At 33.6% G+C, this 26,992-nt stretch overlaps 1 protein-coding gene across 1 annotated transcript in view; it reads left to right on the forward strand.

Moving 5' to 3' along the window:
- Positions 1-26,992, forward strand: part of LOC118205429 (cubilin-like) — a 140,862-nt gene that overhangs the window by 21,765 nt on the left and 92,105 nt on the right. Inside the window, exons 3-9 of the mRNA XM_085814393.1 lie at positions 13,421-13,687; positions 15,723-15,854; positions 17,580-17,825; positions 19,878-20,027; positions 24,602-24,844; positions 24,962-25,093; positions 26,203-26,439. Coding sequence (XP_085670519.1) covers positions 13,421-13,687; positions 15,723-15,854; positions 17,580-17,825; positions 19,878-20,027; positions 24,602-24,844; positions 24,962-25,093; positions 26,203-26,439 — 1,407 coding nt within the window. The remainder of the gene's footprint in view (positions 1-13,420; positions 13,688-15,722; positions 15,855-17,579; positions 17,826-19,877; positions 20,028-24,601; positions 24,845-24,961; positions 25,094-26,202; positions 26,440-26,992) is intronic.

Below are 26,992 nucleotides of genomic sequence, written 5' to 3' on the forward strand. Positions count from 1 at the left end.
CAACAATGAATTCTATTGATCCTGCTATTCAGTTCACTTTTGAACTTGAGACTTGCAATTCTCTTCCGTTTCTCGACATTCTGGTCACACGTAACACATCCAACTTCAGTACTGTGAAAATTTTGTGAATATAACGCTGATTTTTGTTGTTTGACTTCTGAATTAGTATTTGTTCGGCGTGTTATTGTGTCTTAACGATAAAAATGTTTAAATTTCGATAATAAATTTGTTTAAAAGCTTGCTAATTTGCTAATAATTGTCATTTCGACATAAAATGAGTAGAGAGAAAATTTCAGGGATAATTTTTCAACTTCATTAATATTTACAAATTTATAATGAAGCAGTGACAACATATAAAGTAAATGTCAGTAAAACTATTTTCTTTTGGTTGGTTAAAATAAAGATTAGATTTCAGCCATTGTAATTATTAGTTCTATTATTTCACTTATTTTCATTAAAATAACTCTTTAAATATTTTTTATTTAAATATCCCTTAAATATTTTCACATCTATACAGATGGGTTTCTTTCTGGACTTAACTTAAGGACCTAGCGCTGGTGTTTTTTTTGTTTTGTTTGTTGTTTGTTGTTTTTTGTTTTCATCTGCAGTTGGAAATTTCACAACCCATTTTGATGGTGAACTGGAATCAATCTACCTTAAGCAACTTTCCATTCGCCAGAATTCCTTTAAGAGGGCTGTTATCCGCTCCGATTCAACATCTACTCTTCAGGCTTTATTATTGATACGAAATGTACAGGCGCGGGGAGATGGCTTTCCCCGCAAAACAGTTTTAGGGTTACCACAAAATTCCAAGGAAATGCAGAGTTGCCACATTTGGGGAGAAATCGCCCACTTGGCGACAAAATTGGCGATATGCCGGATGGAGAACCTTCTGGAACGAATTCTTACCGGTTTAGCCCTGAATATTCTCGAACACAAGCCGAAAGCTATATAAACCCTGCTGGTCCACAGTCAGTTAGTGTGTGCCTCGTCGAGAGTGCGAGATAATCAGTATCGAGTTAGTGTCTCGTCTAGCGAGTCGATCCCTGCGGAGTCGATCGAGTTGACAGACGGGCAGCGAGTGCTGAGTGGGTCGTCGAGAGCACCGAAAGAGTCTCGTGGTGTATCGCGGTTAGTGCATCATCGAGAGAGCGTGTTGAGCTCCGGGAACGACTGAACCGAAGAGTCGGGAGCTTGCTCTGTGTGTCGTCGAGTGCATCGCGAGAGTACGTAGAGTTCCGAGAACGACCAAGCAGAGTCGGGAGCTGTACTCTAGTGCTTTGCCGTGAAGCTGTCTCCACCGTGATAGCCTGATAACCTGGAGGCTGTGTCGCTGATCGAGTCAGCGTGTTCACAGTAGTTCATCGACGACTGTAAAACCGTGTTTTGGAACTGTCCTGACGATACTGACCAATAAAGTGTGTTTCGATACTTCATCAAGTGTCGTCGTTATTCACTCCAAATCCACACGAACCCCGTGAAAGAAGAAAAAAACGTAACAACTAGTGTCAGAAAAGAAAAACGCAACATTATCTAATCAGGAGAATAAATCCTCCCCCTTCGAGCAGTATAGATCTCTCTAGTTGAAAAAATCAATGTAAAGTGCATTTCCAAAGGGTCTCCTTCCCCTGTGATATTGAGGGAAATGAGAAAGGGGACGTTTTTGAAAAAGGAGGTTGCAGTTTAATTCAGAAACCAAATAGAAATTTTGCTCTTTCATTCTTCTGAACTGGAGATTAGAAGAATCTTCAACCAGTCCTTTCATACAGTGTCTGATTACTCTTCCTGTACTAAATCCTGTACTTCCTGTACTCTTCCTGTATTGTTCTCATCTTGTTCCGGATGCTCCTAGCGCAGCTGCGGTGGCCACTTTTAGACTGTTGACTGGACACGACTGTCTTCTGTGCCCATTTATTTCGTTTTAATATTGTAGACTCTTCTCTGTGCGTTTTTTGTGTTCAACTGGACAAGATATGGCCGCTGCTCACATTGAAGAATGCTCCTTATTATCTGATTTTGATTGCCTTTTTCAAAAATATTGAAGAGCATGTAGCCTTATGGCAGGTTGGCATTTGATAAATGTATACATTTTTTTTTCTGGAAGTTATGATTGATGCAATAAGATCTGAAGTTTAGTTAAATAAGCGGATTCGGGAAATATAAGTAATTTCCTTGCAAAGTCTCACCTTCTATGGAAGCATAAACTAGTTCGAGACTCAATCTGAACTTAAGCGCTTAATCACTACGTCCGTAAACAGACAGACAACATCAGAACGGTGTGAAAAACCTTTTTATTATACTCAGTAAAATAAAATAACGGAAGGCAAAACCAGCCAGCATTTATGGCGTAAGTCAGAAAGTAATGAATTCAAATTAACTAAGCTAAGTAGTAAGTTATCCAAAAGTTACACAGTATAAATAACGCACAAGTTGGCTCAAACCTAAGCCGGCGTGACAGGTTCTATTGGGAAGAATAAAGGAATACAGCAGACAGACTGCTATCAACAAATTCAATTAGAAACGTGACCTTTAGCAGGCGGAACACGCTCTGATTAAACAGTCTAAAACCTTCCTTTAAATAATAATTTCCTTCCTCTTTCTCCCTGATTTGAATATGCACGGATAAAAATTTGCATTCTAACAGGAAAATGGAAAGCGAGAATGACAGTAAAGGTACTAAACATAAAATTACTGGTTAGATAAAATAAATAAATCTTTACATCCTGTTTCCATTTATTTAGCCTCACAAGAAACGTAAGACATGCGAAAAGGCTCTAAAATAAAGGGCTATGTTTTAGGATAATTAATTCGCATTAAATAACGGGCAATAAAATTTTGAACGTGAAAAATTATTAGAATTTGAAAAGCGAGATTAGAATTAATAATTGAAATCATTTTCTACAATTATAAAATATTCTAATTTCTTTTATTTTCTGCGAGACAAGATTTTTCAAATATAGTAGAAATAAAGTCAAACAGGCATCTTTATGCGAAGCACTGGTATTTTGCCTAATTATTTTAGAAAGCTTAGTGGAAAAAAATTGCATACTTTACAGAAAATTTTGTCTATTTATAGCTATTAAAATTAATTTTAGTTATTACTTATATATTGTTATCATTCCAGTATATGCATACTATATAACAAACTATCTTTACAACGGCAAACTGTAATTTTTAGTCTGCTGCAGACCACCAAACTGATTTACACCATGGAAATTAATGATTAATTTACTCCTGTAACGTTGAGGCACATGACAAGGTATCCCAAAACGTTGTTTATAGACCTTGCGTACTGGTCTATCAGACCATGACCAAGAATTTTTACACATTTTTACACCGAAATTCAGACGGTGAGGTTTGATAACAACATGATCGACACGCAAAGAAAGGGGGTCGACAGCGGTGTTAACATGACTTAATTAAAAAAAATACGTCACGCTATATATGAAGGAAATAATTCCGATTACGGAAAATTTCAAAATTCCTTCCGCCCACCGCAACGCATGACTCACAACGTCAAAGCATGATTCAAGGATTCATTCAGACTGATAAAATGTACTATGGGCGCGTGCCGCTGCTTCGACGATCCTGGTGATATCAAATGATACGAGTGTTTCGTATACCAGGGACTTGTATGCCCACAAGTAGACGTCTATCGGTGGAATGTGAGGAGATTGCGGTGGCATCTTATTCTTCTGTAGCACAGCTTTCTCTACAGCAGGTGTACGTATGGTACATCGCAGACCGATGTAGCTGCAAACACGGGATGCTCTAGTTTCATTTAATCTGCAATGCAATTGTCCAAACGATGGATAACTTAGCAGATATTTGTTTGTAAAGAGCTCTCGATACATGCGTCTGGAGGCTTGTCCATTTTCATCCACGGCCCCATAACTGTAATGCATACAGCCAATTCCTCGTTACTGAACTGTTACTTTTATAATATAAACCATTTCTGTTATAAATATTTGTTTATTATTATAATATATAACCGTTTATTATTACGATATATAAACGTTTACTATTATAATCTATAATTCATATTGGTCTAAGGGGAAAACATTTTGAGGTAGCAACCATTAGAATATTATTTATTCATGTCTGTTTAAGGTAAAACTATCTCCAAAAGAAAGTGTGCCTTCACGAAGGACCTTTGTAAAGAAAACCGCTTTCGATTTTCTTTACGAAGCAGGCCAGCCATACGATTATGCCAGGAATTAAGCTCCGGACAAGGCTGGTTTGGTTTTTTCGATTACGGCAAAGTGTTTGACGGTTCGCTGCTCAAGAGGAGGGATGCTTTCATGGAGGATCTTCTAAGGAAAACTCATACCAACTTCACACATGGCAAAAACCACGTGCAACCAGCTCCATTCGCCTCAAATCGAAACAAGTTCGAACTATCAGGGTTTAGACCTTGCCTCTCGGCCGCTGTTGGGCAAGCTTCGGACTAAACTGCTAATTCTCAATGACTTTTTAACTTCTTAATAATTAATGGACTTCTTAAAATGGATCAAGAATGCTAGAGAAATGCAGTTTGAAATTGCATAGGGAAGTTAAAAAATGATCACGCATACACATACGCACAAAAAGCTTTATTTTTGAATTCCTATTTGGTTCGTTTAGAAACTTTGGGTAAGAGAAATAATTTGAACATCATACAGGAAAAAATCATATAAATCTCTTGCAGTACGAAACCAAATTAAAAAAGGAGACAAAAATAGGACAAAAATATAATCATATTTAGGAAACATTAAAAAAAATTCCTTTTTAAAAGCATTCTTTAACAGAATTTAGGGCTCCTGGCTTTTATTTTAGGGTCATTACGCACGTTATCTCTCTCAAGAATAACAACAAAGTTGACAATATATGGATCCCATATTCTTAGAGCACTCAATTAAAACTACCAGTATCCATCTGTTAAGGCGGTTATGATAAACACACAGTTCTTTTGTGTTTCTTTTCTTCACTACTGGGCGCAGTTTAACTTGTATTCTTCTAAACATAATTCTTTATTACAGACTTGCTTTTGCCCGATCGGTATGGTGGCCAGCAGAGGCTGCTTCCACGCCGAAGGGTTAGGGTTCGAATCCCAGGTAAGGCATAGATTTTTTCTGAATGCAATGTCTATGCGGAGTAAGAGCCCTTCAGTCAATGTACAGGTGAAAGGGGAAGAGCGCGTCAGATTACCATCTTCATTCCCTGATATGTTCCCATTTAAAACTGGGTCATACCTGAGCAATCTTGTCAGTTTTGATTTTCGAGGTGTATGGATAAATGGATGCCCCACCAATGAATTTTCATGAGTGCCGAAGGAATAGGAAACAATATATTCAGCTTCTTAAAACACGAATATCACACGTATGTTGTAGAAACATTAAGTTACTTGAAAAAGCCGGAGAGATGAAAAATGAGCAACGCCTTCGCTGGGAATCGAACCACGGACTTCCGGAATACCGGCACAGCGTGCAGAGACACTACACCACGAAGGCACGCTAGGAAGGCGGGAGAAATACCTTATATACTTTCCCTTTTAAAGGGCGACCTGGATTTTTAGGGGACCCAATCCCAAATTCTGAGTGCGGAGAGTCATCATCGACAACCCTTTTAGTTCGGGCGCCACTGTAGAGACATTAGGTAACTTGGAAAAGCCGGATAAATGACAAATGAGCAACGCTTTCGCCGAGAATCGAATCGCGGACCTCTGGAATACCGGCCCAGCGTGCAGAACCACTACACCACGAAAGCACGCTAGGAAGGCGGGAGAAATACCTTATAATGTAAGCACATGTATTAAATAAAGTTGCATGATTTGCATAATGTGTGTATGCTTTTTCTTAAGTAAATAAAACTAATTTTAAAATCTTCCTCCTATTCTTATTAACCGACACAGTTTGATTCGTCTAAGGGTCGCTCTATTTTATGTATGAAAGATTTTTCTGCGAATATCTATCGGATCGTGTAAAGTGAAAAATCGTGTTGTTTATTTTAGTTGCTGCAGAGTGAAAAAAAATCTTTTTTAAAAAAATAATATGAAGCCAATGCTTTACAGCATACTTTAATTAGTTAAGATGTTAAAAAACAGACACACGTACTATATATGGAACGGGAAACAGTTCCGTAAAAATACTCTACACGTGATGAAGGTTACTAACGGGAAATAAAAGAATTTCAATTAATATACTTGTAAAAGTAAATTAGTAAGCTTTGGATGATTCTGTGGGTCAGTTTTGGGTGATCCTGTCAATGCAAATGTCCGAGATATTTTTATTTCACGAGTTGGTTTTTATTTTTAAAGGTAAATCACGTAATCACGTTAATATATAGACACAATATGGTTACAGACAATGTATTGTAAGAAGCAAATATTTTTTCCTTTATAATATTAATCTCATTCTTTTACATACATACTTAAGAAATGTGCAGAAAGTAGAATACAAAACGTTCATTAACAAGGAGCATATATTTATTTACAGTATCTTCGCACTTTTTTCCGGCGGGGAGGAGGGAGTAAGCACATGACATCATTTTGTTAAGTTTCACTAGCAAGTTTTTTTTCTAATTTACTCTTTTTGCCCCACTGCCGCGGAAGTTCTCTCCTGACTAGTAATCTCTGTCTTATGTCAGACAGAAAGTAGTAAGATACACTTGATTTGGTAAGTTACAGCTTTGCATCACTATTAGCGGTATGAGGCGAATCTCGTAACATCCGATTAGAATAAATTAGATATTGTAATTAGAAATCATTTAAGGAAAGTTTGTATTTGTATCCAGGTCTAGCCGATTGGTAATATTGCGTTGTATATTTTTAATTCAACCCTCACAAATGTTGAGTTGGGATAAATTTATGTATACTTATGTCTGTTGTTTGAAGTAGTCAGTTATTCTGTACGTGAAAACTTACCCATAGAACCCAAAAGACCTAAGCACGCATATAAACTGAATTAGCTGAGTTAAATTAATCATAAAATAGGTGCTATAAACATTATTAATTAATACTGTGGCATAATCGTTAAAGATTGCATTGTTTTCGAACTAAATCAACCAGAAATTGACAAGAACCCTGTCAATAAGAATATGGTGTAACTGCAATAAAACTCAATCTAAAGAAAATAAGACTAAACTAAGAGTAACTAAAAAGCCCATCAGAAGTTATGAAAAAAAAAGTAAAAAAGAAAACCTGAAAGGATTCAGATATTAACATCGTACCGTATTGATTTGGTTTGATAAGGTTTGTTATACAGTAACTGAGCATCGTAGGTTTCTAATCTACTCTTAAACTCATACTCACTGTATTATTTCTTTGAAAACTAGCCGTTCGAGCAACCAGCCGCCTAGAAGAGTTATCATAAAAAAAGGTATATAATGATTTTAATGAGTGCAGCTAATGTCATTTAATTAAAATATTTAATATTTCTAATTAGACTGAACATGATTTAAATGAATTTTATCTAAATAAATCAGATGTAAAATTTTTTTTTTTTTTTTAATTTTAAGAACTGCGTTTATTATTGTTCATTCACTTAGTTTGCTACTCAGTAACAGAAAGATTACATTTGGAAGTTAAACATTTTACGGTTTACTGAATGGCAAAGTCTGGTGTGTTAACATAACATGTAGTCTATCGGAGGCATTGCTTTCTTATAGCCAAATTTGTGGATTAAAATTGAAAGATAAGTATCTGACATATTGAGGGATGGCAACAGTCTAGCACGCAGGAAATACAAACGTTTTATTTCGAACAATGTTGCCACTCTTCGCTTTCAAGCCGCTGAGTTTATTCAACAAAAATTTGGTGATACAAAATATTAAACAAGCCGCCCAGACGGTATAGTGGTTAGGAAGGCCTGCCTGCGATACCGAAGGGCCTGGGTTCCGATCCCGGAGACGGCATGGTTGTAACTGTTCGTCCCTTCATAGGAGGCGATGGTAGCCCACCTATTAGGTGCCTTCATAATAAAGATCTGGATACACATCTGGTTTTGTATAGATTAATGGACTGTATTACACTGTAACTGTTCACAATCTGCCAGTTCAGGTGGAGCACTACATGCATAAAAAACTGGGTGGCTTTAGTTGCCGTCGTTTAAATTTTATTTTAAAATAATACATTATAACATTAGGTTATATATATATATATATCGCAATGCATATCATGTAATGTAATCCATTTTACTTGAGCTAATTTAACGCTGAAAGGTAGGAGTGCCGTTGATGCCGCCGGCGGTGGTAGTACTTGTATGGCTGGCTAGAGTCACAATTTCCATCACGACTCGAGGAAATGATGCCGTACATAACATAACACATAACATTAGGTGGCAACAGTTTGAAAAGTAATTCGGACAAAAGTGACTTTTGAGACTAATTATTCAGCAATAATAAATATATAAATAAATAATAATAGTTACCCCAGAACAAAGCGTGAAGATGTTACTCCGATCCAATGCAAGACATTTATTATTTTTTTCTGATATAATGCAAGAAAGTAATCATAAGAAATATTGCAGAACTCTCACATTAAGTAATAGTTGTCACTCGTAATAGTAAAAGTTAAGTAAGTCACTCGTAAGTGTAATAGTTGTAAATATCACTGTTTCTTAAGTTACAGATCATGATATAAAAATTATACCAATGAGAAACAACTCTCAAGTTTTTATAAAATCATCAGTGCCTACTGTTTTAATAGCACGCATAGTGTCAAGTCAGGAGCTTATCCTAGTTTTCTGAAGCAGATCCAGTATCCTGCGATAAGTGACACTCAGGATACATTGCAGCAGCGGTGCCCAACCTTGTGCTTGCTGATTGTTTTGTATGTGCTCGCCAGCCCGATTAGGTACTATGAACAAAAGATATTTTAAAAATAACCATTCATTTATATTTCCTAATTGTTAAAATATGGTAAGCATTTATAGTCATAAGAGATATCTTGCAAGACGTTATGAAATAATTGATTGCTGACTGATGAACTTTATAGCGAACATGGAACCTTATTGCTTTATTCCGATGTTAGATAGCTCAGCAGCGGAAAATTACTTTAACAATTTGTAGAACTTCTTTCACCAATAAAGCAGTTTTGGGAATACGGAAACGAAAGTTATAAAGAATTGGACGATAATAATTGGTTATTCGATCTGTATTTTCTCATGGATATAATAGCTAAACTGAACAAACTGAACGAAGGTCTCTAGGAGAGGGAAACCCTTTTTCAATTGACTGGGACTATAACTGCTTTTCAGATAATAAAGTAATAAGATTTTCAGATAATAAGTAAAATTTATGGATAAGTCGGACGGAAGAAAAAACTTTCACCCATTTTCAGAATTTATCAAGTCATATTAATAACCACAAGGCAATTGAAACTGAGAAATACTTGGAAAACCTAAATGCACTGAAAAATGATTTTGAGCTCTACTTCTCTGATTTCCATAAAGTTCAACCAATATTATTATTCATCTTAAACCCATTTTCCGAAATTAATATTTCAGACGCATCACATAAGATTGGAAATATGTTTAACAAAAATGTTGGTGTTTTGGAAATGTACTCGCGATAGGCCAAAATGTGCTCGCAGTAGGCCAAAATGTTCCCGCAATAGGCCAAAATGTGCTCGTGAGAGGCCAAAGGTTGGGCACCACTGCATTACAGCTATTTGATAAAATTCTAGTTGAAAGTTATAGAGCAGTGATTCTCAACTATTTTTGCCCTATGCCCCAATTTAACCATAGCTAGACAATCATTCTTCCTCCTATTTTCCCAAACTCGAAAAATATATAAACATTTGTATAAATTTAGATCACTTTTTTAATGCGTTTTATGAATGAAACATGAAAAAACTCAGAATGTTAATAAATACCAAAACTTGAGTGAAAGTTGTTTACATATTCACGAACTAAAACTAGATACTTAAGTAAATAAAAGGCTGACCGAATTTTCTTTCCCTTGAAGATATAAAATTCTCCCTGATTGAAAGCCTTTGTAATATAGTTTTAGAAACATTAAAAATATCTAATTGATACATATTTCTGTTCTTATGTCGCTAGCAGATATTCTTACTTTTCAAACCTGACTGCAACTGACTTCGACATAGAATGTATACTCGATCAACAAATTTAAATACCATTCCAGACTTTTTGAACGTATTTAATATTTATTTGAACCTATTCACATTTATTTCTGAAAATTATATATAACCACAATAACATAAAATTTCACTTATCTGAACAACGAGAATAAGGCCAACATAATTTTCTAAACTTGAGAAAACTTTTATAATTTAAATACGCCAAAACTCAAACATAGGAGTCCTCATCTTCTCAAACGTAGCCAATTTGATAAATATCATTAATATCCGCAGCGAATTCAATTTCATTCACACCCAAAATCAATTTCGTAACGCAATAGTATCGCAAGAAGAACTGACTGCATTGAAAAACAAAAATGTATGGAATATCGTCCGCTGTTGCCATTCAAAAGCGATGCACAATTTTTTTTTACCACAGTTGTTACCAGACTTACTCTCGATGTATGTGAGAGGCAAAACATCCGTATTTCTACTTGTATATTTACCAACTCTTGTGACTAAAATACCCAATCTGAATTTATTAGTTTTTAGTTTTGGTATTCTGATTTTTTTCAAATTGATTCAAGTTAGTTTTTTTTTTTTTGCTAAACTTAATATCCGCTCAAACCAACATCGTCATTTCATTCTGTACTTCTTTCCTTCGAATGCAGCGAAAAAAATACGAATTGCAGTTCGTCGAAATAACAATGCAGAAAAAGATTTACGCTAAAACTAGAAACATATTTGTCTCTTTCTTGCATGATAAGGCAAACTCTATTGGGTTCAGAACAGACGAACAAATTATAGTAGCAGTAAATAGCATGAATACTACAGAGTGTCTTACTTACAATTATTTGTTGTAAAGAATTCTCTTCTTTCACGTTATACTTTATATCAAAAAAAATTCTTCAAAAATGTTGCTGAAAAGGTTCTTTTTCTGTTAACATATAAATTCTGTTTAACCTGGAAATAGTAACAACTGCCTCCCGTTTATGTTATTGCTGCTACTTCCCTTAGGCAAGCGTATACGAATGGTCGCATGATAATCTTAGATGGAGAAGTCAAGTTTGATGTCAAGCAGTTCGTTTGTTGATAGTTTTAAGAAAATATACGTACCGCAGCGATTGGTGGCTGAAAATCTTAGACTACAAATACACATAAATATTTACGTAAGGATAGCAACTGGCTTTAAATTCCTCACTATTTTCAGGGGAATAATAATTAACAATGCCACATACAAATCTAGACTGTAATGTATGAAATATGTGCATGTTTTGGGCTGATAAAGTAAATAACAGATAAACTTAGTTATAATGATTTCATTCCTATGCATCAGAAAATGGCGACCAAATCTGTTATAAAGTGTAGTTCATAAAATGTTTTGAAAACTTATGTAAAATTTTACATTCAAATTTTACTTATTGAGACTGTTAAATTTCAAAAGATACGAAGGAACTGTTGTTTTAATTGTACGTACATGCAGCCACTAGAAAATAATTGTTATTTTATAACAATGCTTAGAAATGAAGTTGCTAAAAAAATGTATAATTTGAGATTACTTCTGCAGCCTAAAATTACCATTTGGGGGGGGGGGAAACCCAGCGGTTTAACGCCATCTAGACCATAAATAAAACGGAGTTAGTTTGTATACGAAACCTGCATTTATTATAATAAATAATATAACCCTTATAAGGCTTGTTATTATAAATAGTAAGTGTTTCTTAAATTTTATGTTTCGTTTGTTATGTTTCGTTTTGTTTATGTTATGTTTTATGTTAAACATAAAACATAACTCCTTCCTTTTGTTTATGTTATGTTTTATGTTAAACATAAAACATAACATAAACAAAATATGTAATAAATATAAAATAAAAAATAAAATAAAACATAACATAAACATTTTATGTTTCATGTTTTATGTTTTACATTACGTATAAATGTTTTAAAAATAACAGAAGTAAGGAATAACTTATATGAAGACCTATGTAAAATATCTGTAAGATGAGAAGGAGTAACGTTGTAGCCTATAAACATACAAATGCGAATTTAGAATACCTTTTTATCAGAATGAACTTTCCTTTTTTCCCATCCACTAGTTGCTGTTTCTCAACAACGAAAGTAATGTTGTAGGATCATTTTCTGTTATTCCACTTAAACTAATTTATATCCTACAATGAACCTGGCGAATTCTCGCACAAGCGTGAATAAATTACCAGGACAAAAGAAAGGTGAAAAGTAACCATTTTTTAAATTCAAATAATTAACAGAAAGGCACGATCTTCGCGCGTAACAATGGCACTGTCAGCTTGCGATGAAGCTAAAACATAGAATAATTCAAGACAAAAATCTAAAACAAATTAATGCTGGATTAGCACGTTAACATATGCCTAACAGGTTGACTCACAAAAACCTAACAGGCGTGATGATAATCCGAAATGGCCAAAAGGCTTACTAGCGTAACAGCGAAATAGCAACGAAACTTTCGCTGGCTAGCGAAAACACGCTTTGAATAAACTCAGAGATTCACCCATTTAAATGCGCTCTTCACTTAATTTAAAATTTACATCCTGGCGAGAAAATGTGAGGGGAAGTTGAGAATTTCAGTAAAAGTTTCAAACTTAAACTAAATTTGTTATGCAATGTCTCTAATTATTTCACTAGTATCTCTTCATACTTTATCTTTTTCATATTTCAATTTATTTTGTTAAGCAATTTATACTGCAGAAAATACGAACGCTACTTTCCAAGGATTCCCGTATTTTAAATCTGTACATCTAAGATTTACTCTTTACTAATATCTCACGTCATAGTGCATATGTGTGCAAGATAGGAATACGACAGTAACATGGTAATTAGACTAGACGGAATGTAGAACACTATATAACGAGATTTCAGTTGGTTTAACAGTTTCATTAAAAAAAATTCATAATAGTTTGCTCCTCTAACGCAATGCAATAAAATGGGGCGGCCATTTTATATTGATCCTGCTTCCTCCTTTAGCAATGCAACATTACATTGCCATTTGTTCGTCATTCCTTAAGCCTGAAATCATTTTAATTTATTTTATTTTATAGCTGTTTCATACAAATAGGAGTATATTCTTATGTTTAATACAGATATATCTTTTATATGCAAACGTATTTGCATGCCTGCTTGAATGTCATTGAGTGAAAAATTTAACCTTTGTTTGTAGTTGACTTTAGGTGAATAAACTCAGTACATTTTAAGAGGCAGAATAATAATTCAGTTAAAATATATATTCATAAATTTAAAATTCAGTTCTTTGAATATACAGGCATTTTACAATATTCATACATTACATACATACATACATTATATTATACAACATTCCTTCCTCTTCAGATCGTAACTATGACGTCATGTCTGAGTGTGATGCTCTCATACGCGGCCAGGAAGGCTGGATTTTTACTCCCAATTACCCATCTGATTATGGCAATTATCGAACGTGTGATTACGTGATCCAGCGGCTAACTCCAGACACATGTCGTGTCGAGATGACTCTGAATGACTTCGATTTAGAAGAAAGTGACCATTGTTTGGCCGACTACTTGGACTTAAGAGATGGCCAACAAGGTGTACTTTGTGGTGCTCTGGCTTCTGGAACTAAAAGTGAGTTCGAAAACTATTACATATATGTATATCGCTTCTGCAAACTTTTTTTATAGGCAGTACTATTCCTAAACTGAAATATTTAGATGTATGGAGCACTTGAAATTATTCAGCAATTTAATTATAAATTTTATTTAAACTTAGTATTAATTCGTCATAATGCTAGTAACTCGCGTTGTGCCCAAGTCATACTGAAAGTTAATGTTGCCAATGAAAAACACTTAACTTTCAGTATGTAATAAAGTCATAAACTAACGTTGCGCCCATGTCATACTGAAAGTCAAGTGTTTATCAATGAAAAACGAGTCAAATAGTTACATAACATTAAGAAACACATATTAATATATAGGTGTAATCGTAAACTTCAACAATTGCTTTTATGTATTTTACTATATATATACTTTTACTATATATACATACTATATATTTAGTAAAATACAAACTATATAGTACGTAAAAAGGAATAAAATATAAAAGTACAAAAATGCAGTGCCTAATAAACAAAATATAAATTGTACATATGATCAAATGTATGCATGTACATATGATCAAATGTATGCATGCAAATCAAAATCGCATGGTATTTTTGACGTACATTAAACTATTTAAGATGCATATAAAATATATATCACTATACTTTGAAAAAGTTTCCTGTTCAAACTTGAAAAATCTTCCCAGTTTGTCTTTAAATTCTAATCATGAAAACATGCACGACATTAACGAATCAAATTATTCATATAAGTAGACTTTGAAGCTTGGAGAATTTTGATTTTTTTAATGCATTCTACTATCATCCTAAGAAGAATTGACCCAAATTTGGAAATATTCGGTAAGTGTTCCTCTCGATTGTACCGAAAAAGATTTTTTAGAATATTTCTTCTCGTAAACACAGAAAATGACTCCCCAAACTACTTTGGAACTTATTTTGCCCAAACTTACTTGTTATTTAGTAAAAATATAGCAGTGGTCTGCTATCATTGATTTAAACTTGGCCCGAATGATATCCAAAACCGCAGCACTTTTGCAATGAAGAAAACATCCAAAACAACAATTATAATAGAGAAATGCTATCTTGGAACTTCAGTGTCGCAGCCCGAAATACACATAATGAGTTTTAGCCAAAATATAAATATTTTTTTCTTTCTTACTTATATTCGAATTATTATTATTAAGGTATTGAATAAGAAAAATTTAGTTATACATTTAAAACCGAGTGTAAAACTGATTGAAATTTGGCTCAGATTCCACATTTTAGCCCCTTGGTATAGATTCTAACATAAGGAATTAAGTTGTCATGCCGAAGATGCAATTTCTGTTACGTCATCTTAAGTAGATTTAGTAAAATTCAATGAATCCCTAAAAATTTACTTTTAATGTTGAATATTCATATTTTATTGTGCATTCAGATAGCATAATAACATCTGGTTAATTATAAGAAATTTCATTTCCATATTAAAACGCTCGTTCACACAGTAGAAATAAAAAAGTATTTATTTTTATTTTATAGTTTTATTTTCTCATTACTGCTTTTTTAAAAGCCATTAAAACTAGGAGAATTATCTAAAATCACCATAATTACATTTAAAAAGGCTAGTTTTATTTTTTAGTATCGTGAGGGTGCATCTAGTTCATGATAAGCTCAAGTAGACAGGTATAAGAAGAGACTAATCGATGATTTCAGGTGAAATCGTTTGTAGATGAAGACATTTTGTATTTGATTCCAAAATGTATCATGCCTTCATCATACTATAATGAAAAGAACATTTAAGAAAATAAAAGTCAATAGTTTCATTTGATATCGATCACAGAATACATATTCAGAAATATCCATTTCTAAAAAATAAATGATTTTTGAAAAATTTTAGTTTTAGAACAGTGATATTGAATTTTAAAGGAATTAAATTAATGATTTTAAAAATAACGTAGCAAATGTTTACTTTATTATAAAATATACTACACAGTCACTACGTTTCCCAAGTGTAAAATCTGTATTTTCTGTACCCAGCTGTAAAATCTGTACCATTTCTCTTCTTAGAGCAGTTACAGTATCGCTCAGGTCAATATACTATGACTTTGAGATTCAAGAGCGACAAGGAAAATACAAGGAAAGGGTTTATGATCCAGCTGAAACAAATTCCAAGATCATGTGGAGCGACCAACCTTCCAAGTATGTAAAATTTTCTGCTTTCACTTGATGTTGTAGTCTTTTAAAAATTGAGTGTCCACATTTCTAACTATTAATTCTTTTCGGAAATTTATCAAGAAAAGTAAAGTTTATAATTTTATTTTTTTCGTGAAATCGGGTAATTTTCCAAGATATATTTCGAAACATTTTCCATAAAATGTCTAAAAATTAATTTCAATATTTCATTCATAAATATGCCGACACTGATAAAAATATTTACTTATATCAGAACGACAGTAAAAATTTTTTAAATTCTCGAGTTAGAGTTTTATAAAATATATAGAAGGCAAACAAAAGGAGTTATCCCTGATTACCCTAAAACAATTCTTGTAACGTTTCTTTAAAATCAAAATGTCAGTTATAGAGCCGCTGATTGATTTACAAGTAAGTAATACGTAGAACGATGATTTTATAAAAACTGCTTGGGAAACAGTAATAAATATAGCAGTGGTCTTTACGTTACGTTAATATCTTCTTATTGAAGTAAGCGAAAGAAGAAGCGATAACTTTGTGCCGTTTTCCTCAAGTATCTTCGAGAGCCCTGTTTTCGGAGGTAAAACTGTTTTAAACATGTTTTCAAAAAGGAAGAATACAATAATTCAATTATTTCTGATGATAATGTTATGTTAGTCCTTAAGTTACGTTAATCTACCTTAGTCTTTTTGAATGCAGCCAAAATAATTTTGATTCTGACTCTGCCGAAGATAGTATTTAGAAAAAATGCATGATAAATACTGTAATCCGAGAACTTGTGTAGTCTTCTAGCTGAAAAAAAATTAATAACTGATAGACTGAAACTAAAAAAGGCGGATTACAGCCAGTGCATATATAACGCGATAAGAAATTATCAAATATCTGTGTAATTTTGTAAATAGCAACTGCTTTGATTATAATTAAAACTAGATTTAATTCTCCTTAAGAGCCGATCTCTTATATTTATAAATACATGAAAATTAATTATTATAGATAAATTTATTTGTGTTAAGGAAGAGCTTAAGATCATCTAAGTATGCTACTCGCAGTAACACAAACTTTGAAAAAAAAAAATCATTTATCTTGTAAGAAATGTTATTTTAAATTAACCAGTTTTGTTCAGTTACTTAACTTTCCTGTTTTCCCTCATTTCCATTTCCTGCCACAATCACATTTTATTTTCGCGTGGTATGCAAAGTAGGGTAGAATGATATTATTTAAGCTGAATTTCTTCAGATAGAGTGTGTTCTGCCGTTCGTCCACGTTGTTTCGCTGAGCCGTGCATTTTAATTGCCGTTTTGTGTACGTCGGTGGTGGGACTAAGACCCAACTCGCGTTAATTATCTATGTACAGCTTCGTCTAATTACTTAATTTAGTTTTAATTTTATACTTCTATTTTGAGTTGCAGCCAAATGTACTGGCTATGTTCGCAAGCACCAGGAGTGCCGTCTGTAAATTATTTCTTGAGTTAAATAAAAATGTCTTTTCACCTTTTCCACGTCTTGTCATTGACACAATTTGAACTTAGGGAATTGTCGTTTCACTGTTCAAGTAAAGATCTAACCAATAAAGTCAAGTTAATTTATCTAGTATCTTATAATCTAATATTTCTTATCTAATGATTCTTATCTTCGGAAACCATTTATTTAATACTTCTTATCTAATACTTCTTTTTATCTTCGCAATCTTCTTATTTTATCTAATGTTTCTTGAATCTTTATATTAATTAACAGGGCCTAATGCCTGCAATCAGTACATCGACACATTCACCAGCAGCCTTAGTTCTCCAGGCTATCCTAATGGTTATGCCCCCAATCTCCGCTGCTCCTACACCATTCGGAGAGCTGATTCCAGAATCTGCAAGGTACTTCTCGAAATCCGGCTTCTGGATTTTGGGCGACATACGGGAGGACCTTGCAGAGGTGACTATTTAGAGTTCCCGGATCTGTCCAGGACGTGTGTTGGTTATCCATCAAGAAGTAAGTCCAGTTATCGTAAAAAAATAGGATTTTGCAGTTTTATAACTTTTCAAGTATTTACAGCATCACTATTTCTTTAACTTAACTAATTTATGATGAAATTTTTGCTCGGATTTAGAAATAACTTGAAACAAAGGAAATTACAGTAGGAAGGTATGTCATATTATGGGGTTTCCTTAACTCTAGTAAAAGTTACTCAGTCCCAAAACATTAAGAGACGTGAAGTGAATTAGCGATATATCTTAAATTAACTACAGAGTAAGTCAAAGAAATGGTTTAAGTAAACATTTTTATTTCAACAGAACTTAGAGCATCAATGTTTTTGAGCTAATAAAATCAACCACAGCTCGTAGTGATGCAACTAAAGGAACATAAAATTTCAAGTTAAGACGTGACATAGAAGTCAAAGATTATACAATTAAATTTTATTCTAAGCTGGCTCAGTAATTCTAACCGGAGTATGAAATTCAAATGCCGGCAGTAATAAATACTGTCTTAAAATCCAACAAGAGTTTAAATACTATTTAACTTTATTTGCATTCTGGTGAGGAAAGGGAAAGCAAAAGTTACAATAAAGGCTCAACTTATAAATAACTGGTTATTTTAAATATAGCCTGGTAGCTCCATTTTGAATCAATAAATGTAATGACTCGAAACACATATATATATATTTGCTTCATTCGGAAAGTCTAGGCTATTGTTTTCAATAAATATTTTAAAGGTCTATCAGAAATAATAATGATATTCAAGTGACTGTCTCTCATTCTGAAGATTTTAATAAGCAATATATGATGAAATTTTTTATGGTGTGCATCTAAAACCTCGGTATGGAATATAACGTGTGAAAGCTGAAGGCGCAGATTTTGGATTATACGGAGAATAAATTAGGATCTCATCCACCTGCAATTCATATCTGACATCCTAAGATGGATGTAGCTAGGATGTAGCAAGCAGGAAGACAGGTTTGATAATAGATGCAAATCTGTCTTCTTACAAAATTAATAGTAAAGAGCGCTGACGTGTAGTCACAGTTTATCCTCCAAAACTTAATGGTCCTCATTCGGAGTTCCAAAGCATTTCCAGCACAAAAGTCTTTCACAGTTCTACTATACGAGAAGAAGTTCCCAGAACTTCCTGCACTGCATCTCTTGTTTTCTTTCTGATAGGGCTTAATATGTTGTCGGCATGACTGGATTATATGGTAATACTTTTTTTTTATCGTTAACGTTAATAACACTCGTCATCCCGATCAGGTGGATTTTGCAACAACCTGCATCAGATAGCAATACATTGTTGAACCTGCTTAGGTATCAAATCATGAGTAATCGTTCAGTGGTTCTTCCAGAAAAAACCATAGTGGTTTAGATGATGAATTATGGTATTCGGTAGTATTCGATTACGTCATCTGTTTGCCAAATATAAGGTAATCGACCCAACGTTGGGTATCTTGGGTAACCTGGGTGAAACTGATATACCCGTACTTGAAGCGACGAAAATATTTTCATGAAATGCTATAGTTTTTGTTTTTGTTTTCATCTCATCTAAATAATTTGCTGTTCTGAGTTGGATTAAGTTATTTTTAAATCTACAGTAAAAATATGCTCATGAATATTTTGTTAGCAGCAGCATTTACTGTACTTGAAACAGTAAATTAATTTGGAGAATTTTCTTTACAAAGCGATGTATTATTTTTAAAACGTATGCTTCTGTGTGCTTATCACGTATGCGCATATGTACACTAATACAAACCATAAGAAATTTTTGTTCTTTTTATATGTAATAACAAGTTTTTTTTTAGAAAAGTATTTAATAATCTTTTTTAATTCCATCTAAGTAAAATTTGTAAGTAAAACTTTTAAGCAAATTTTTTCAGTTTTGTATAATGTATCTGAATGTAAATCGGATGCATTGGCTCTATTTTACCTTCACCTCTAAAGTATATATTTGTATTTGAAAACAACTATTTCAAAATCGAGAATGAAATATACTAAAGGAAAAAGAACTGCCTTTGAAAAAATTACCAGTGCTTAATAAACAGTTATATATTTACAGAAATTGTAGATTTTCTGCGTGGGAGTGACCTTTTAACATTTACCTTTGTAACTGATGGTTATGGGTCAGGAAAGGGCTTCGACATTGAGGTTCTTCAAGTGCCAGATTCTTGTACAGCCTCTCCGATACCACCAAGACAGCCAGGATCAGGTAAATTCCGAAGTTCTTTATTTCTTTTAGATAATATAAATTTCTGCCAATTCATATTCAAAAGATAGGTTTCCACAGAGAGTTTTCAATAACAATGGTATTCCTAAAATTATAATGCAGAGAATTTAAAAAAAAAATTTCAAGACTGTAGAATAACTCGTAAGGAACACAAAATTCTTTAGAAAAAACAGCGTTATTCATTTAATCGTTCCTATAAAACAAACGGATTATTTTTAGGCAGAAGTTTTAAGAGAACTTGTCCAAAGATCTGAGAAACCGAATTCTAAAAAAAATTTTTCTAGTAAGGCTTGAAAATGTATGGGCCCACCAGCGGCCGAGCGGTAACTTCGCTGAACACTGGTAGTTCGGTCCGAGGTTCGAATCCCGTGAACGGGCTGGCTGCATGGGCGTTGGGCGTTATCGTGGTTTTCCCCATGTGTAACGTGTATACGAGCCAGTTTCACTTAGAAAGTCTCCACGAAGGCATCCCTCCCTTAAGGCAGATAACCCTCGAGTGCTTTGCCGTAATCTAATAAAACCAAACCAAACTTGAAAATGTATGACTAAGATTCCTTGAAAGAGAAATTCGTACAATGTTAATAAACAATAAAAACCAATTTGTTAGTTGAATAATATTTAATTTTAATACACAGGTTAATTATTGTATATCAGATTTATATCATCATTTTAGATATAATAGATATAGCTTTTAGATTAAAGAGAAAAACAATGGCACCAACTCCATATATAAATTGGTATATTACTAGACATGGTTGCTTTCCCAGATACTTCCATGAAAAAAAAACTCTGAAAGTGTTCTGCGTATGTGGACATATGGAAAATCCTATGAGCACTACATTTTTGATTGTCCCATAACAAAGTGTCTACACATTAAAAAGACAGGATCAGAACCTGGATGTCTTTTTAAGATATGCAACAGCCAATAAATATCTTCGAAGGAAAATTAAAAAAAAAAATCGTGAACTTAGCAGGAAAAGGACAAAAATTTTGTGCCCCCGTGTAATAAAAGCCCCCTCACACTCTCCCGCAATTTGCCATATTAAAACTAGCAAATAGTACAATAGCGCATATCATCTACAGAATTTTGTGTATAATTGAGTACAACTTCAAAATTATATGATATTGCAAATTAATTTACATTCACTATTGCATGTATATAGTACATAACAGTGATACATAAAATTGGATTAATTAAAGTTTAACTGTAATAATGTGAACTTTAGCGAACTTTAAAGTTTAACGAGCCTTAAGTTTAAAGTTCCTTCTATACCATTCAAAACATTCAAATTTCTTCTGACATTTTTTAAGTAATAATAATAATAATAATAAAAATGATCAATACATTTTACGATGGGAAACATATTCAGAAAAAAGAAAAAGCAAAACATTGATGACTCTCTTTTTATTAAAAGTGAATTTTTTACAGTTTTCTCTGCGAATACTACAAATTAACCTTTATTTACTCTACGAAAATAACCTCCCTCCCACTATATTTTAAAATAACGTTGAACGTTCGATGACAGCATAGTTCTGATAAGAAATCGTTTGTTTCTGATGAAAGTGAAAAGAAAAATACCTAATTAAATATAATGTTTTATATCACGGTATAGCAAGGAAAAAAAAAAAAAAAAATAATAATGATCTATTACTGCCTATGTGTTTTCCTGCATACCAGTAACCAACAAAATGGATGTAAACCTTGACTGAAATCAACTAGATATGACTATTTTATAATTATGACATGACTATATATGACTATTATTATCAATTAGACATGACTATATATGACTATTATACACTCACGTTTGTGAAAATTGCAACACCATGAAGGACTTACGCGAGTGAGCTGAAATTTTCAGGAAATGCAAAGTAGCGCATGATATGCAAATGATTAGAATTGCAAATCCGTAGCGCATGCGTATGCTGAGCAGCGCCCTCTGAACGGCTGATGGATCCGAATAAATAGACGGCTGTAGCGAGGCGTGTATGGTTATCGGTGGTTATCTGCTAGTGGTAAACGTTAACTCAATCTGTACTTATGCCTCGTCGACGAAAGAGAGCGAGATTTGAACAACTTACAGAGTTTGAACGAGGGAGAATCATCGGCCTTCGTGAAGCTGGATTGTCGTATCGTGCAGTAGCCTCTCGTGTGCAGCGTAACAGCAGCACAGTGATGCGCGTTTGGAAGCAGTGGACGGACGAGTGTCGGACAACTCGGAAATCCGGGAGTGGACCCCGAAATGTGACGTCAGCTCGCGATGATTGACACCTGGTCCGCATGGCGCAGACGGACCGTACAGCTTCCTCTAGACAATTGGCAGCACTGTGGTCAATAGCTACAGGTGTTTCATTGTGTGCTTCATCAATTCGTAGACGTCTGCTGCAGTGTGGACTGCGCGCACGGATTCCTTTATACAGGATCCCCCTAACGCACGACCATTGCCGCCTGCGGCTACAATGGGCCAATCAGCATAGAGACTGGCGTGCTGATTGGCAGCATGTCGTGTTTTCTGACGAATCCCGCTTTAATTTGTGGTACCATGATGGCCGCATTCGTGTCAGACGCTATGCCGGTGAACGCCACCTTCCGGAGTGCATTATCGAACGCCACAGTGGACGAACACCTGGAGTTATGGTCTGGGGCGCCATAGCATATCATAGACGATCTCAATTGCTACGAATTGTGGGCAATCTGAACAGCAACCGGTATATCCGTGAAGTTCTACAGCCCGAAGCTGTTCCTTTCCTTCAAAGCTTGCCAGGCGCTGTATTTCAACAGGACAATGCCCGCCCTCATACTGCTCGGATTGTTAAATCCTTCTTTGCAGCGCAGCAGGTACAGCTTCTTCCTTGGCCTGCGTGTTCCCCGGATATGTCGCCAATTGAACATGTGTGGGATGTCATTGGTCGGCGTCTTGCTCGTGATCCTCGTCCTGTTGCGTCTGCAGACGAACTTTGGGTACGCGTACAAACGATATGGAATGCTCTTCCTCAGTCAGACATTCAAACTTTGTTTGACTCCATGCCACGTCGTGTAGCAGCACTTATTGCGGCGCGTGGTGGCCACACAAAATACTGATTCTGATCTCTTGTTCTTGTTTGTTTGCTTTGAACATTTAATCATTTATTTGTACCACTACCACTCAACTGTGTATTAAATTGCATTCAATTATGACGATTCCTTCTTGGTGTTGCAATTTTCACAAACGTGAGTGTATTATTATCAATTAGACATGACTATACATGACTATTATATTATTATCAATTAGACATGACTATATATGACTATTATATTATTATCAATTAGACATGACTATACATGGCTATTATATTATTATCAATTAGACATGACTATATATGACTATTATATTATTATCAATTAGACATGACTATATATGACTATCATATTATTATCAATTAGACATGACTATTATTATAATTAGCAGTAGTTATGCAGTTTATATGTATGGGAATTACTTCAGTGATTTATTTAGCATTTACACTGTGTAATTATTCTGTATAATATGATAATTAAACTCTTTCCTCTCATTTTGCAATTCCGTGTAATATCATGTCCGACCTTAAGAAATTCCAGTCCCAAAATATAACCCAAAAAAAGAAATAGTCTTATTTTCGAGGGAATTCGGTAATTTGTGAACTGTATTTACATATTCGGTAACTTAATTTGTAAGAGGATGGACATGAGCTTTATGGAAATGAATTATAATATCGAATATATAATATATATTCGATTGTATAATAAATGCTTCTACCATAGAATGTTTATCATTAAAATAATTTGCATATTTTATTAATCATGTCTGATACTTACTGGATCATATAAAAAGCGTAGTTTAATAAAAAAAAAATATATACATTCAATTGATTTTACATGTATGAACGCATCTTTTTACCGACAACATCAAATGTTCCTAGTAAAATCTGGGTTTGCTTATAGTGCATTAATGCAGTGTAGTTTTAGAGCTAGCTAGATCTGTCTCCATATCCCAAACCTAATGCCACTGAAATACTAATTGATAATGTCTAGTTTGAATTAATCAGGTATTTTTGGATACTACAATCTGTCTTCTGTTATATATGTACTGTTAAATATAAGTAAGGACATGATATTACGCGGAATTGCAAAATGAGAGGAAAGAATTTAATTATCATATTATACAGAATAATTACACAGTGTAAATGCTAAATAAATCACTGAAGTAATTCCCATACATATAAACTGCATAACTACTGCTAATTATAACAATAGTCATGTCTAATTGATAATAATATAATAGTCATATATAGTCATGTACATTCTCACATTATGTTCATACAATTATTAAGTTTATTACATAACTAATACGTTATATCATGTAATTATTACGTTATATGACTACGGCTCATTTGCATTTTTGTCACCATATGTTTTACTGATGACATTTCTTTTCGTATCTAAATATTCTGACGCGAAATTTAATCTGCTACTTCTGACTGCATTGCTTGCATACGTGTAGTATCACCTAACTTATTCCATTATTTTTCGCTTGTAGGATCTGAACAATGCGACCAAGAAGTCATATCAGTCACAGGCCATTTTACTTCTCCCCGATTTCCCAACAGCTACGGCCCCAACGAAAGGTGTCGATTTACTATCAGGAAAGTTGATCCTTCCGTTTGCAGTGTAGAGTTGGATTTCAGACGATTTGATTTGGAATACAGTGGGTCTCGATGTAGCAAGGATTATCTGACTTTACCAAGCCTCAACAGGTTATGCGGAACCATCAGTGGAAAACGTAATTTAGATTACTGTTCAGTTGTTTATATACTATTTAGTTTGCACATTCAGACGCTTTTACTTTTATCTTGCAATGTATAAATAACACCCACTTGCTTTCTATAATCTTTTTCAGAGTTGATGGAACTGCCAAAAGATAGCGATTATGTCAACTTATACTTCGTAAGTGATGGATATGGTCATGCACCAGGTTTTGACATTCATGTAACGCAGCTGTTTAATACATGTGATGGATACGGATTGCAAGGTATTAACATTATTAATATTGTTCTCAATTTGTATCATAAAAGTTTCTTCATGACTTCCATCATCTTCCTTTCAATTCCACCTGTCTAACTCGTCTTTAACATTGTCATTCAGCTTTATTCCTCTCATCGCTCATCATTTTACTTCAAATCAAATTTTAGTCTATCTTTTGACACCTTTTCACTAGGAAACCACTCTTGCATATTCTGTGACTGGCATTATCCTATCAAGATCTATATTATGAGTTTAATTACTTCTACTATAGATTTTATCCTTATTTTTGTATGTCATTTGACGTTGAAAATAACATGTGGTTAAAAAAATGTCTTTTAAGTGGTTATATTTCACCTATAAAAACTTGATTAACATCCCCATATATTCGTCAATTTCCAATTATTTTTAAATTTTAAACTTTAAAATTTAATTCCATGCAACAAAATTGACTTTGCAGGTAAACATATGATTAGTAATTTTAAGATAATAATTAAAGAATTTTATATAACATTTTGAACCTCTCTCATATTTTACATGATATTTTATGAAGGTCTTGTATTATTTAACCACCATTTTTAAATAATTAAATAAATTTGTTTCTTCTATTTCTTTCCGATTTATCATATTTCCCGGCCGATAAGACGCACTTTTTTACTACAAATGCGCCATAAAATGAGCCTGCGTCTAATCAGCCGAGCATATAATTTCATCCACTGAAACGGAAGCTTGTTCGCCTACGTCTACACAGATTTGTTACTTTAGCAATCAATGGATTCTTTGAAGTTCATCCAAGCCAAGAATTTTACTTCTAGTTTTTTTCCTGTTTTAATGTGTCGAACGATAGAATAAGAAACGCTTTATTCATAGGTAAAATTTAATGTTTACAGAATTATTTCTGGCTTTCTTATACGAGTTCTTTCGAGACCACATCACCTACATAGTATGATTTTAAATGGCAACCGCATAATAATCCCAAACTTTAGTAATCGAGGCATGCTGTAAGAGGAGGTATTACACGTAGTTTTGATTCTTGGTGACATATATCACAAAAGACAAAATGCATTAATATATAGTAATCTTAATATAGCTTATGACAATACTTTCTGGTATAAATAGGACCGTGTGATCAGGAAGTTGGTACATTCACGGGAAGTTTCACGTCACCTGGATATCCTTCCTCATACCCTCCAAACCAGAGATGTACTTTCAGTATCCACAGAGCAGATCCAACTGTTTGTTCAGTTGAGCTCAACTTCAAAAGATTTGACATCGAATTTTCCAAGGACCAATGTTCTAAAGATTTCTTAATGCTACCGGATCGATCTAGGCTTTGTGGCACGATTGCTGGTATACGTAAGTAATTGCTTTTTATCTTTAATTTTATTTGAGTCTGAATTGTTTTTCAAAGCAAAAAGTTGAAATTTTTTATTTTCAGCAACAGGATGGTAGAATACGTTTTTGACTTAGCAATATTATCAAATTAATTAAATTTTAATTATTAAAAACAAATTTCTTCTTTGAATTAAAACCAAAATTGCACATTAAAATAATTATTTTAAAAAGTCAAATATTCTAATTAGTAAATAAGTTTAATTTTAAAATGACATACTTCCAAATTAAATTTAAAACTGATAATCAAATTGGAAGCGTCATCCAAAATTATATTCATATTATTATAATGTAATCAAATAAAATATAAACTAATAATACACAAATATAGCCACATTATTCATTTTACTTGGAAAATTATTAATGCCATAGATAAATACACGTTTAATTATCTGCAATTTACTTAGCTTTGAATTTAAAATGCTTAGCCGAAAGGGAAAAAATAGGAATTGTATTGATATATGTATACAAAAATCTAATAATATGATTGAAACAATAAATTGCAATAAATTACTTT

This window comes from Stegodyphus dumicola, chromosome 1, assembly GCF_044657685.1.
Source record: "Stegodyphus dumicola isolate Sdum_Otavi_A_Nest chromosome 1, ASM4465768v1".
Taxonomy (NCBI): Eukaryota; Metazoa; Arthropoda; class Arachnida; order Araneae; family Eresidae; genus Stegodyphus; species Stegodyphus dumicola.